Below are 9,931 nucleotides of genomic sequence, written 5' to 3'. Positions count from 1 at the left end.
AAAACTACTTTACTGCGGCTACTGCACTGTTGAAGTGTCGAACTCGCCGATCGCACGAACACCGATGCCGACGGCGGTCGTCGAGGAAATATTGTAGGAAAACCGGACTTTAACTAAAAATAACATATTGACAACGGTAATAGTAAATACATTTAAACAAATATGACACGGTAATTCTATAACACTGTGGCATACTGGCATTTGCCATCTTTACACCAGTACACGGAAAAAACTCGGTAGGTGAAGGCACCTCAATACACCTAGTGCACAGTGTTATATTGACACTGCAGCATCATATATTAACGCAAACATAATTTAAAATGGTCTATTTAATAATAGATTATATTATATGGTCGTTGTGTGCACGGTTATACTTATCGTGCATTTTGAACTGTTTGCACCTTTGAACTTTGTAGGAACCCATTTTTTATAATTATTTAATTATTTGCACCATTATACCGATCATGCACCATATAAGTTTTTTAAGACACTCGAACTCTGTGTTAGCACCGTGTTATATGCACGGTGCAAGATAACCGACCCTGATCCTAGAAAATGTTACCCGGGAGCCGACACGAAACAAGAAGTAATTAAAATACGCGACGGCTTGATTGTGGTTATGAACAGCGCCGGTCTAAAGTTACGAAAATGGTCATCAAACGACGCGAGTTTAATAACATCAAGTCTACCTAGCGAAGATATAGAAATATCAAATAAACACGAACTTAATTATTCTGTAAAAAAGGTATTAGGTTTATTCTGGGACGCTTCGTCAGATATATTAAAATATAACGTGCGTGAGAATAAAAAGGTAGATGGGATGTCGGTTACCAAACGCGAAATGCTGTCCGATATAGCTGCGATCTTCGACCCGCTGGGTTTAGTCGGCCCATTAATAGTGCGAGCAAAATTAATATTACAATCGTTATGGCGTGAAAAGATTGATTGGGACGAACCCGTTCCAGTGCACATACGCGAACAATGGTTTGAGTATCGAACACAACTATCCGCGTTAAACAGGTTATCAATAACACGGAAAATCACGAACAACTTAAAATCGTGTGTTATTGAGGTCCACGGGTTTTCGGACGCTAGTACATTGGCGTATGGATGTTGTTTATATTTAAGGTGTACAGACAACGCGAGCATTCATCATACTAATTTAATATGTGCAAAATCCAAAGTGGCGCCTTTAAAAACATTATCATTACCTCGGTTAGAGCTTTGTGCGGCACTATTATTAACACGTCTAGCGTATAAATTAATACCGAAATTACAACTAAAAATTAGTCAACAGTATTTTTGGACCGATTCGATGATAGTATTGGCATGGATCGCTTCACCTTCGACGAAATGGAGAACGTTTGTTGCACATCGAGTAGCTGAAATACAAAGCAAAACAACAATGGGCGAATGGAAACACGTTAGTACATGCGACAACCCGGCTGACGTGATATCTAGAGGTTGCTGTCCGTCTAAATTAATCAATTTAGATTTATGGTGGTCGGGTCCCAAGTGGTTGACTGAAGATAAATTAAATTGGACAGAAAGTTCAGACACTCACCGTAAATTAGACAATATTCCGGAAGGTAAAGAAAATATTATCAACGTTATGTGTGTCATTGATCACGATGATTTTATATTAAGCAAGTATGAATCATTGACTAAGTGTTTAAGGATAACCGCGTACTGCATACGGATTATAAATAACGTGCGTACGCGTAAGAATAATAATATTAAATTAACAGGTCTGCTACAACCAGAAGAGTTGGAAAAAGCAACTTTGAAATTAATAAAATATACGCAAAATATCGGTTTTGTTGACGAACTGCGGGAACTATCGAACGGTAAGGCTGTCTCGAACCACAGCAAACTTTTTCGTCTTCGACCATTTATCGATAGTGATGGCGTCATTCGCGTTGGCGGCAGATTGAAAAACGCCGCGACAATCGACATTTTTCAACGTCACCCCATCGCATTACCCGCGAACTGTTTATTTGCAAAAATGTTATTTAATGAACAGCACATGCTTCTAATGCACGGTGGACCACAGGCTTTATTATCAACTATTCGGTTAAAATACTGGCCAATTAACGGTAGAAATTTAGCGCGTAATACGGTTCACAAATGCATAAAATGTTTCCGTAATAAACCTATTTTCGTGCAACCTATTATGGGCGACTTGCCCAGTGACCGCGTGCAACCAGGACGTGCATTTTTAAAATGTGGCATAGATTTCGCCGGTCCGTTTTTAATGAAATCTAGTTCGTTACGTAAATCACCGATTATAAAAACATACGCATGTATTTTTGTGTGTTTATCGACCAAGGCCGTTCATATCGAGGCAGTTAGCGATTTAACGACAAAAGCATTCTTAAACGCGTTAAACCGTTTTTTCGACCGTCGTGGTAAGAGCATTGTCATATATAGCGATAATGCGACAAATTTTGTTGGTGCCAATAATAAATTAAAAGAAATATATCAACTATTCCAGTCAAAACAATCGCATGAAGATTTGCAAAGAAATTTCACAAATATTGGTGTCAAGTGGCAGTTCATCCCTCCTCGTTCCCCACATTTCGGTGGACTGTGGGAGGCTGCGGTAAAATCTATGAAAATACTGTTAGGAAGGGTATTAGGCGAAGCTCATCTAACATATGAAGAATTATGTACTGTACTAACGCGCGCTGAAGCCTGCTTAAACTCGCGTCCCTTAACCACCTTATCTACTGATCCTTCTGATCCCAGCCCCCTCACTCCTGGGCACTTCCTTATAGGAGATCCTCTCACCGCGGTACCAGAGGATGACGTAACCGCTATACCAGTTAATCAACTAACACGATGGCGTAGAGTTACTCAATATTCACAACAGTTATGGCGCCGTTGGAGTAAAGAGTACTTATGCCAACTTCAAGAGAGGTCCAAATGGTCTAAGGAGAAAGGTCCGAAGCTGAATGTGGGAACAGTAGTCCTAGTGAAGGAGGACAATCTACCCCCATTGCAATGGCGATTGGGACTAGTTGAACAAATCTATCGAGGATCCGACGGAGTCATTCGATCAGTAGAGGTTACGTCAGCAGGTCGTAAGTTGAAAAGGGCAGTTCGAACGTTGTGCCCACTTCCTTTCGAGAGTAATATTGATTAAAAGGGTATAAAAAAAAATTTTTTTATAATCTATGAAATTCCTAATTATTACACAATATGAAATTAAATAATGTCAGATTATAGTAGGTAACGTTTCATTGTTACTTTGTCTTTATTTATAAATTATATTGTATATGCATATGTTTTTTGTTCGCACTTTTCTATTTTATTAGCCATTTATTGATCTATTTATTTGTTTTGATACTATTTACGTGTTTGTTGAATATGTTTGTTCGCTGAGTTTGAAACTAATTTATTTGTAGTACTATTGTAATTATTTATATTTTTTTTTTTTATTTATTTATATGACTACGATATATGTATAATTAGTATCTTGGGCTAAAATTATTATTATTTTTATTGTTTATGTTGAAAATTAACATTTTCAATGCCGGGAGTATGTTAGCGCTCGAGTCGCTTTATCGTTCACTGTCGCGATTGTCATTATTTATCTCGTATTATTTTGTGATTAGTCGAGTTAGTCGCGTATCGAAGTTTGTACCTAGCACAGCGAGCGGCTCCACAATTATTATTATTATATTATAAATAAAAGCATACGGTCCACTTAAATTCTACGTTTTCCTTTATTAAAGGTCTTAGTCCTACATTAAACATATATATATAGTCAGTCGCGGTCGAATGTTGTGTGCGTGCGTCGTAATACGACATAAGACGTATTGTCTAATGTGTGGTTTTATTACTTTAATAAATCCTATATACACGAATATTTTAAGTGTCAGCGTTACCATCCACATTTCATGGCCTTTCCTCATTTCTCAACATCATTGCCGTCGACCATCCATCACCCAGCGTCTCTATAATCACCATTCACCATTGCCGTCTACCGTTTCATCTTTCACCCATATATATGCACGGGTAGTTGTGAGTCGGCTTTATGCCTAATATTGTATTTTTACTTTATTGTTGATTATTGTTGTTGACTACACTAACATAATATTAAGTAGGGATGTATTTAAATTAAGGTTGTTTGTTTTTGAAAATATCAAATGTATTAAGTAACACCCAACGTAGTTATCATTTGATAGATTTACTCTATGCTATCCGGAGTTTTTTATGTTATGTAATTAGCATTGACGAAATTTAGATCCTGATTCCTAGGACTAGTAAGTCAAACATATGGTCCTTCGAACTGGATGAATCCCTGAATCCCTTAATAAATATTGTTAAGTAATCATTAAAAAGCTAAATATTTTGTTTGTATATTTTATTTTATATTATATTATATTTTGCCAATTGCCTGTATACCTATATGTGGTTAATATCGGTTTGCACGATCTATTCTCGATATACGTTGTCGACTGTACCAATACAAAGGTCATTAGTGTGCAAATTCCTAAATTCCTTAATTACTTAGCATTATGAGAATATGATTATATAATACTCGCTATATTGTTTACCTTGATCGCTTATGTAATTGCGATAATTGTTGTATTGGGCAGCCGCGACGACTTATCAGGTCATAGTATATCTATAATTCTGGTTTTATTTTGACATACTAATTATTGGTCATTCTAATTTACTAATTGCGTGATCGGCCAACCAATTAGTATTTTTACATGTGTAGTAGCTGTTTGTCGTTATTGCCTACGTGTCATCATTAATTATTTAACGTTGCTAAAATTAATCTACAATAACCATGCCATTAACACCGGGGGACGTAGAACGAGCTGAATGAGCTCTTAAACGAAGTATCATTAAACGAAATCAATGTGTCGAACAAATATCAGTACTACGTCAACTGGTGGACACAGCGAAGACGAATTCATCGGTGTTACCTATATTAGGCGCACGACACAAAGACTTCGAAACATTTATGTCAGATTTTCGAATTGATCAGGATGACGTATTAACTCAACTTATCGATCTTGATAGAGATTCCGAATTCGGAAGTTTACATGCACCAATAGGAGCACTGGTTCTTGACAATTATTATACTATAAATGCAGCAATTGAGGCATTAGGGTTGAATAAAAAGGTACATTCCCCTCCGGTTATCTCGACTAATCACCTACCAAAAATTCAGCTACCCTCATTCAGTGGTGACTTATTGGAATGGAGGTCGTTTCGAGACACGTTTGTTTCATTGGTTCATACAAACGCACAACTGTCTGCCATACAGAAGTTCCATTATTTATTATCATATGTTTCGGGCTCTGCCGCGCCGGTCGTCCGATCTGTCCCCTTGACAGACGCAAACTACGAAATCGTATTTGATACCTTAAATGAACGTTTTGATAATAAACGGTTACTTCTAAATGCTCACCTGGATAGGTTATTCCGATTCACCCCAATCACAAATGCAACACTTTAAAATTTAAATCAATTTGTAAGTACGTATCATGAAAATGTTGTGGCATTAAGGGTGCTCGAAGTGGATGATTTAGCTGGTTTTATATTGTTTTATATAGCATCCCGCACTTCAGATTCAAACACTAAACGCTTATTTGAATTTGAATACCACGATGTAGCTATACCTACGTTAGATATGTTGTTGGATTTTGTTAAAATACGATGTAATGTATTACAGAATGTATCATCAGTTGGTGTCATAAGCCAAAAATACATGATACAAAAATACAACTAACACATGTCGTCATTGTTCGTCGAAACACCACTCGTTATTACATCTTTGGTTCAATAGTGGGTTGGCGAACTAATAATGTTGAAGAGCCTCCTCTAGAAAGTTCCGCGGGAACTTCATCAGATATAACCATTTGTCGGAACTTCTCGTTGTACTGCGAACGTTGTCCTTGATACCGCTGTGGGACGAGTTCAAAATAATCTTGGAGAATGGACACCGATTCGGGTATTAGTGGATCCCGGCTCGCAAGTGTCAATTATTACAAACGAGTGTGTGGTTCGGCTGGGACTCAACGTCGCCACTATAGGTACGACTACTGTGACGGGTTTATCACAAATGCGTGTACCTACGAAAAAGGGCGTCGTTGATTATACCATAGTACCTTCAACTACTATGACGTCAAAGATATTTTGTGAACCTATAATCTTATCGAGAATTACTGGTCCCATGCCCAACACGCAGTTACCAACCACCATTCGTTCTTCATATAGTAACGTTGCATTAGCTGATCCCCACTTTGATATTCCCGGACCAATTGATTTTCTACTAGGTGTGGACATTTATCCGCAGATACTAGGGCAATCATAGCGCGCGTTACATAGTCCGGGTCTACCATCTGCATTGGAAATTACCTTAGACTAGATTATTTTGGGTCAATCTGTCAATAAAGGCAAATCGGCCAAGGTGCCACTATTATTAACCTCAGAAGTGACAATCGACCATTTATTACGCACATTTTGGGAGGTTGAAGAACCTATACCGATCAATAATTTGTTTACGGGTGAACAAAAATGCGAAGACCATTTTTGTCGCACTACAACGTGAAATGGTGACGGTCGTTTTACGTTATCACTCCCATTTAAAGTCGATCCTTCGTTACTTGGCGTGTCATGTGACGTAAATTGGTCAAAGACCCGCAGCTTTATGACCAATATCGGGCATTTATACGGGAGTATCAAGCAGGGGCGGATTGGGAAAACATTTTGGTGCGGGAAAATGGTAAATAGACCGGCGCACGGTCATTGTAAACAATGTTGAGTTACGGTCAAGTCCATGCAATTTTTAGGTTTCAATCACAAAAATGTGTTTACTTTCATAAAATAACCAATATACTATAGGTACATAAAATTATACATATAAACCTATAAATTGTGGCAAAATGTTTTTATATTTGACTCTCTTTCCCTTGAATTCCAGGCCCTATTCCAATTGTATCCTTAGATATTTCTATAAGTACAAAATCCTATCTACAATTCTTCTTAATCTATATTTTAAAATCAATTGTTTTTTTAATTACTATAAACTTAAATACTATTTAGAACAATTTTTTTTTAACGAAAAATAAAACTATCTATTCTAGTAAGTAGGTAGTACAGTTTTATTTTGTTTATTTTTTTAAAAACATAATAATTAATGAACATTTCATAACTGTTTAGTCGATTACAAAGTTACAAGAATTACTTAATAAGATAGCTCTTTTAATAATAAATTGCTTTTAGTTTTCAAGTGATCAATAACTTCATCATTGTTTATGTTGAAAAGTGTATCTTTTTCTATGGACATAATCATAAAAGCCTCAAGTTTATTTTCATTTAGAGTACTTCGGAGTCTATTTTTCAAATATTTTAAAATAGAAAACGATCTTTCACAAGCAACCTAAAAAATACATGCAAATCATTGTTACTTAACATTAACGACTAAGCCTCAACTAATAAAATGTATTATTATTGTTTATATTATATTTTATGGCCTGAATGAATTTCTAAATGAATGTTTTATAATTATTACCTGTGTGCATGGCAATGTCAGAAGATATTGATAAGCAATAGTTAAATGACTATAAGCATTGCTGTATAAATTGTATTTTTGAAGTACAAGGTAACAACAAATAGAACAATTCATGCATGATGTGATACATAGTTTTGTTTCCAAAATCTTCTTCATCTTGAATTTCATCATAGGTATCAATTTCATATGATTCGGGAACTGATTTTTTTAGCTCATTCCAGTTACTAGAAAAACTAAGTAATTCATTTTGTAAGCTATCCCTTGTAATTGTTTCATCAAATTGTTTGATTTTGTTGGTTAGCTCTATTAAAGCATTGGATGGCAAATCCTTTTTATTTATATCTTCAAAATTAACAGGCGACAAACATGCAAAATCAGTATATAAAATTTGATTTTTTGAAAACTTTTTTTCCATGCTAGCAATAGTATTGTCCAAGATCAAATTATGGACTTCCACAGTAAACTTTATTTCAGGATCTGTAATTGGCTCATCGTTATTTTTTTCACCAGACAATATTTTTCGTTTTCTGGATCTGATTATAGGCAACTCAGTTTCAATTACTATGTCTATGTCTTCGGTTTCTGTCAATTCTAATTTTTCTGACATGGTATCAATAAATTTTTTTGCCATCACTTTAACTCCATCCATATCCCTTTGAATAGACTTTAGATTTTGAATAGCTGCGAAAACCATCTCTTGGCATTTTAATAAATCCATACCCTTGGTTTGTAAATATTTAGACAACGGGCCAACAATATTAAAAATTCTTATGTAAATAAAAGCGGTTAATATTGTTGAGTATTCTAAAATTGAATTTTTTAAAGTTGTAGCCTTTAACCTAGCTTCTGGAGTGAATCCATTTGAAATCTGTATAGAATTTAAGGCCAATATCACATCAATATACATACCATCAGATCCAAATAAATGTTTTAACGCCAGTTCTTTTGACCACCACCGTGTGTTACCTATAGATTGTAAACGTTTTTTATTATTTTCACCAACAGTATTCGCCCAAACGTTCATCCTTTTATACGACTCTTTGAAAAAATTAGCAAGATCATTAAGAGTGACAAATAACGCGGCTGCTTTCAGAGGTGATTTGGTAGAATCAATGATCACTAAATTCAAAATATGTGCATAGCACCAAACGTGAACTTGATTTGGTGTTGACCTCTCAAGCCAAGCAGAAAAACCATTAAATTTTCCTTGCATGTTCGCTGCGCCATCTGTTGCATTGCCGACACATTTCATAATATCAAGACCATTTTCAGCTAAAACACCTTGAAGCATATCGCTAAAACTTTTGCCAGTAGATTGTTGTACAGTTATTACAGCCAATAGTTTTTCATGGATACCTTTATAGTTCACATATCTTAAAATAATAGAACATTGGTCTTGAACAGAAATATCTTGTGTGGTGTCCAACTGGACAGAGAACATAACAGCATCTCTAATTTCATCCGATATTGATTTTTTCATAAAATATGATATAGAATCTATAACCATGTTCACAGTACTTTTAGAAATAAATGTCAGAGATGCCCATCTGTTGCATTGCCGACACATTTCATAATATCAAGACCATTTTCAGCTAAAACACCTTGAAGCATATCGCTAAAACTTTTGCCAGTAGATTGTTGTACAGTTATTACAGCCAATAGTTTTTCATGGATACCTTTATAGTTCACATATCTTAAAATAATAGAACATTGGTCTTGAACAGAAATATCTTGTGTGGTGTCCAACTGGACAGAGAACATAACAGCATCTCTAATTTCATCCGATATTGATTTTTTCATAAAATATGATATAGAATCTATAACCATGTTCACAGTACTTTTAGAAATAAATGTCAGAGATGCGCCTCTACCTTTGCCTTTTCCTCTTTTATGATTTGCACTGGCACTTTTAGTTATAGAATCAATATGCTCACTAAGAACAACGTCATACTTTTTCAAAAGTAATAATATGTCCAGGAAATTACCATGGTCGAGAGAAGAATCATTTAAAGTGTCTGCTCCTTCATTTCTATGACCTCTATAACTCAAGCCTCTTTTACCAATTAATTTTACAACATCTATAACTCTTTGTAGAATATTTCGGTTTTTGGTAACTTCTATCTTTTTTTTGTGTAAATGTTCACTAGACAGTCGATAATCAATAGTATTTTTACTTGAGAAATTTAAGAAAGCTTCCGAAGATAAATTGTGAGATTTAATGATTTCATGCTCTTGAATTCTCTGATAAATATGGCTCCAAGTATTGAAACCATCAGTAAAAATATTTTGTTCAGAAGAAAAAGCTAAGCACACACTGCAAAATAGTTTTTTAGAACATTCATCATATGTTAGCCAACGACGCTGAATATTATTTTTGCCTAAAAAAGCTTTTGATGA

The 9,931-nt window shown here is 35.3% G+C and overlaps 2 protein-coding genes across 2 annotated transcripts; one reads left to right on the top strand and one right to left on the bottom strand.

Moving 5' to 3' along the window:
* Positions 1-619: 619 nt before the first annotated feature.
* Positions 620-3,145, top strand: LOC111036785. The gene has a single exon (XM_022318970.1). It carries the CDS (start codon positions 620-622, stop codon positions 3,143-3,145), a length of 2,526 nt encoding a protein of 841 aa, XP_022174662.1.
* A 4,062-nt stretch (positions 3,146-7,207) lies between these two features.
* Positions 7,208-9,041, bottom strand: LOC111036780. Its single transcript, XM_022318956.1, has 3 exons — positions 7,663-9,041; positions 7,535-7,595; positions 7,208-7,402 (listed from the first exon to the last, which is right to left on the bottom strand). The coding sequence occupies exons 1-3, from the start codon at positions 9,039-9,041 to the stop codon at positions 7,208-7,210; spliced, it is 1,635 nt and encodes a 544-aa protein (XP_022174648.1).
* Between the last annotated feature and the right edge of the window lie 890 nt (positions 9,042-9,931).

This window comes from Myzus persicae, unplaced genomic scaffold (genome assembly GCF_001856785.1).
Source record: "Myzus persicae strain clone G006 unplaced genomic scaffold, MPER_G0061.0, whole genome shotgun sequence".
In the NCBI taxonomy this organism is placed as follows: Eukaryota; Metazoa; Arthropoda; class Insecta; order Hemiptera; family Aphididae; genus Myzus; species Myzus persicae.
The sequence above is the reverse complement of the archived record's forward strand: the minus strand, read 5'-3'. Positions and strand labels throughout refer to the sequence as shown.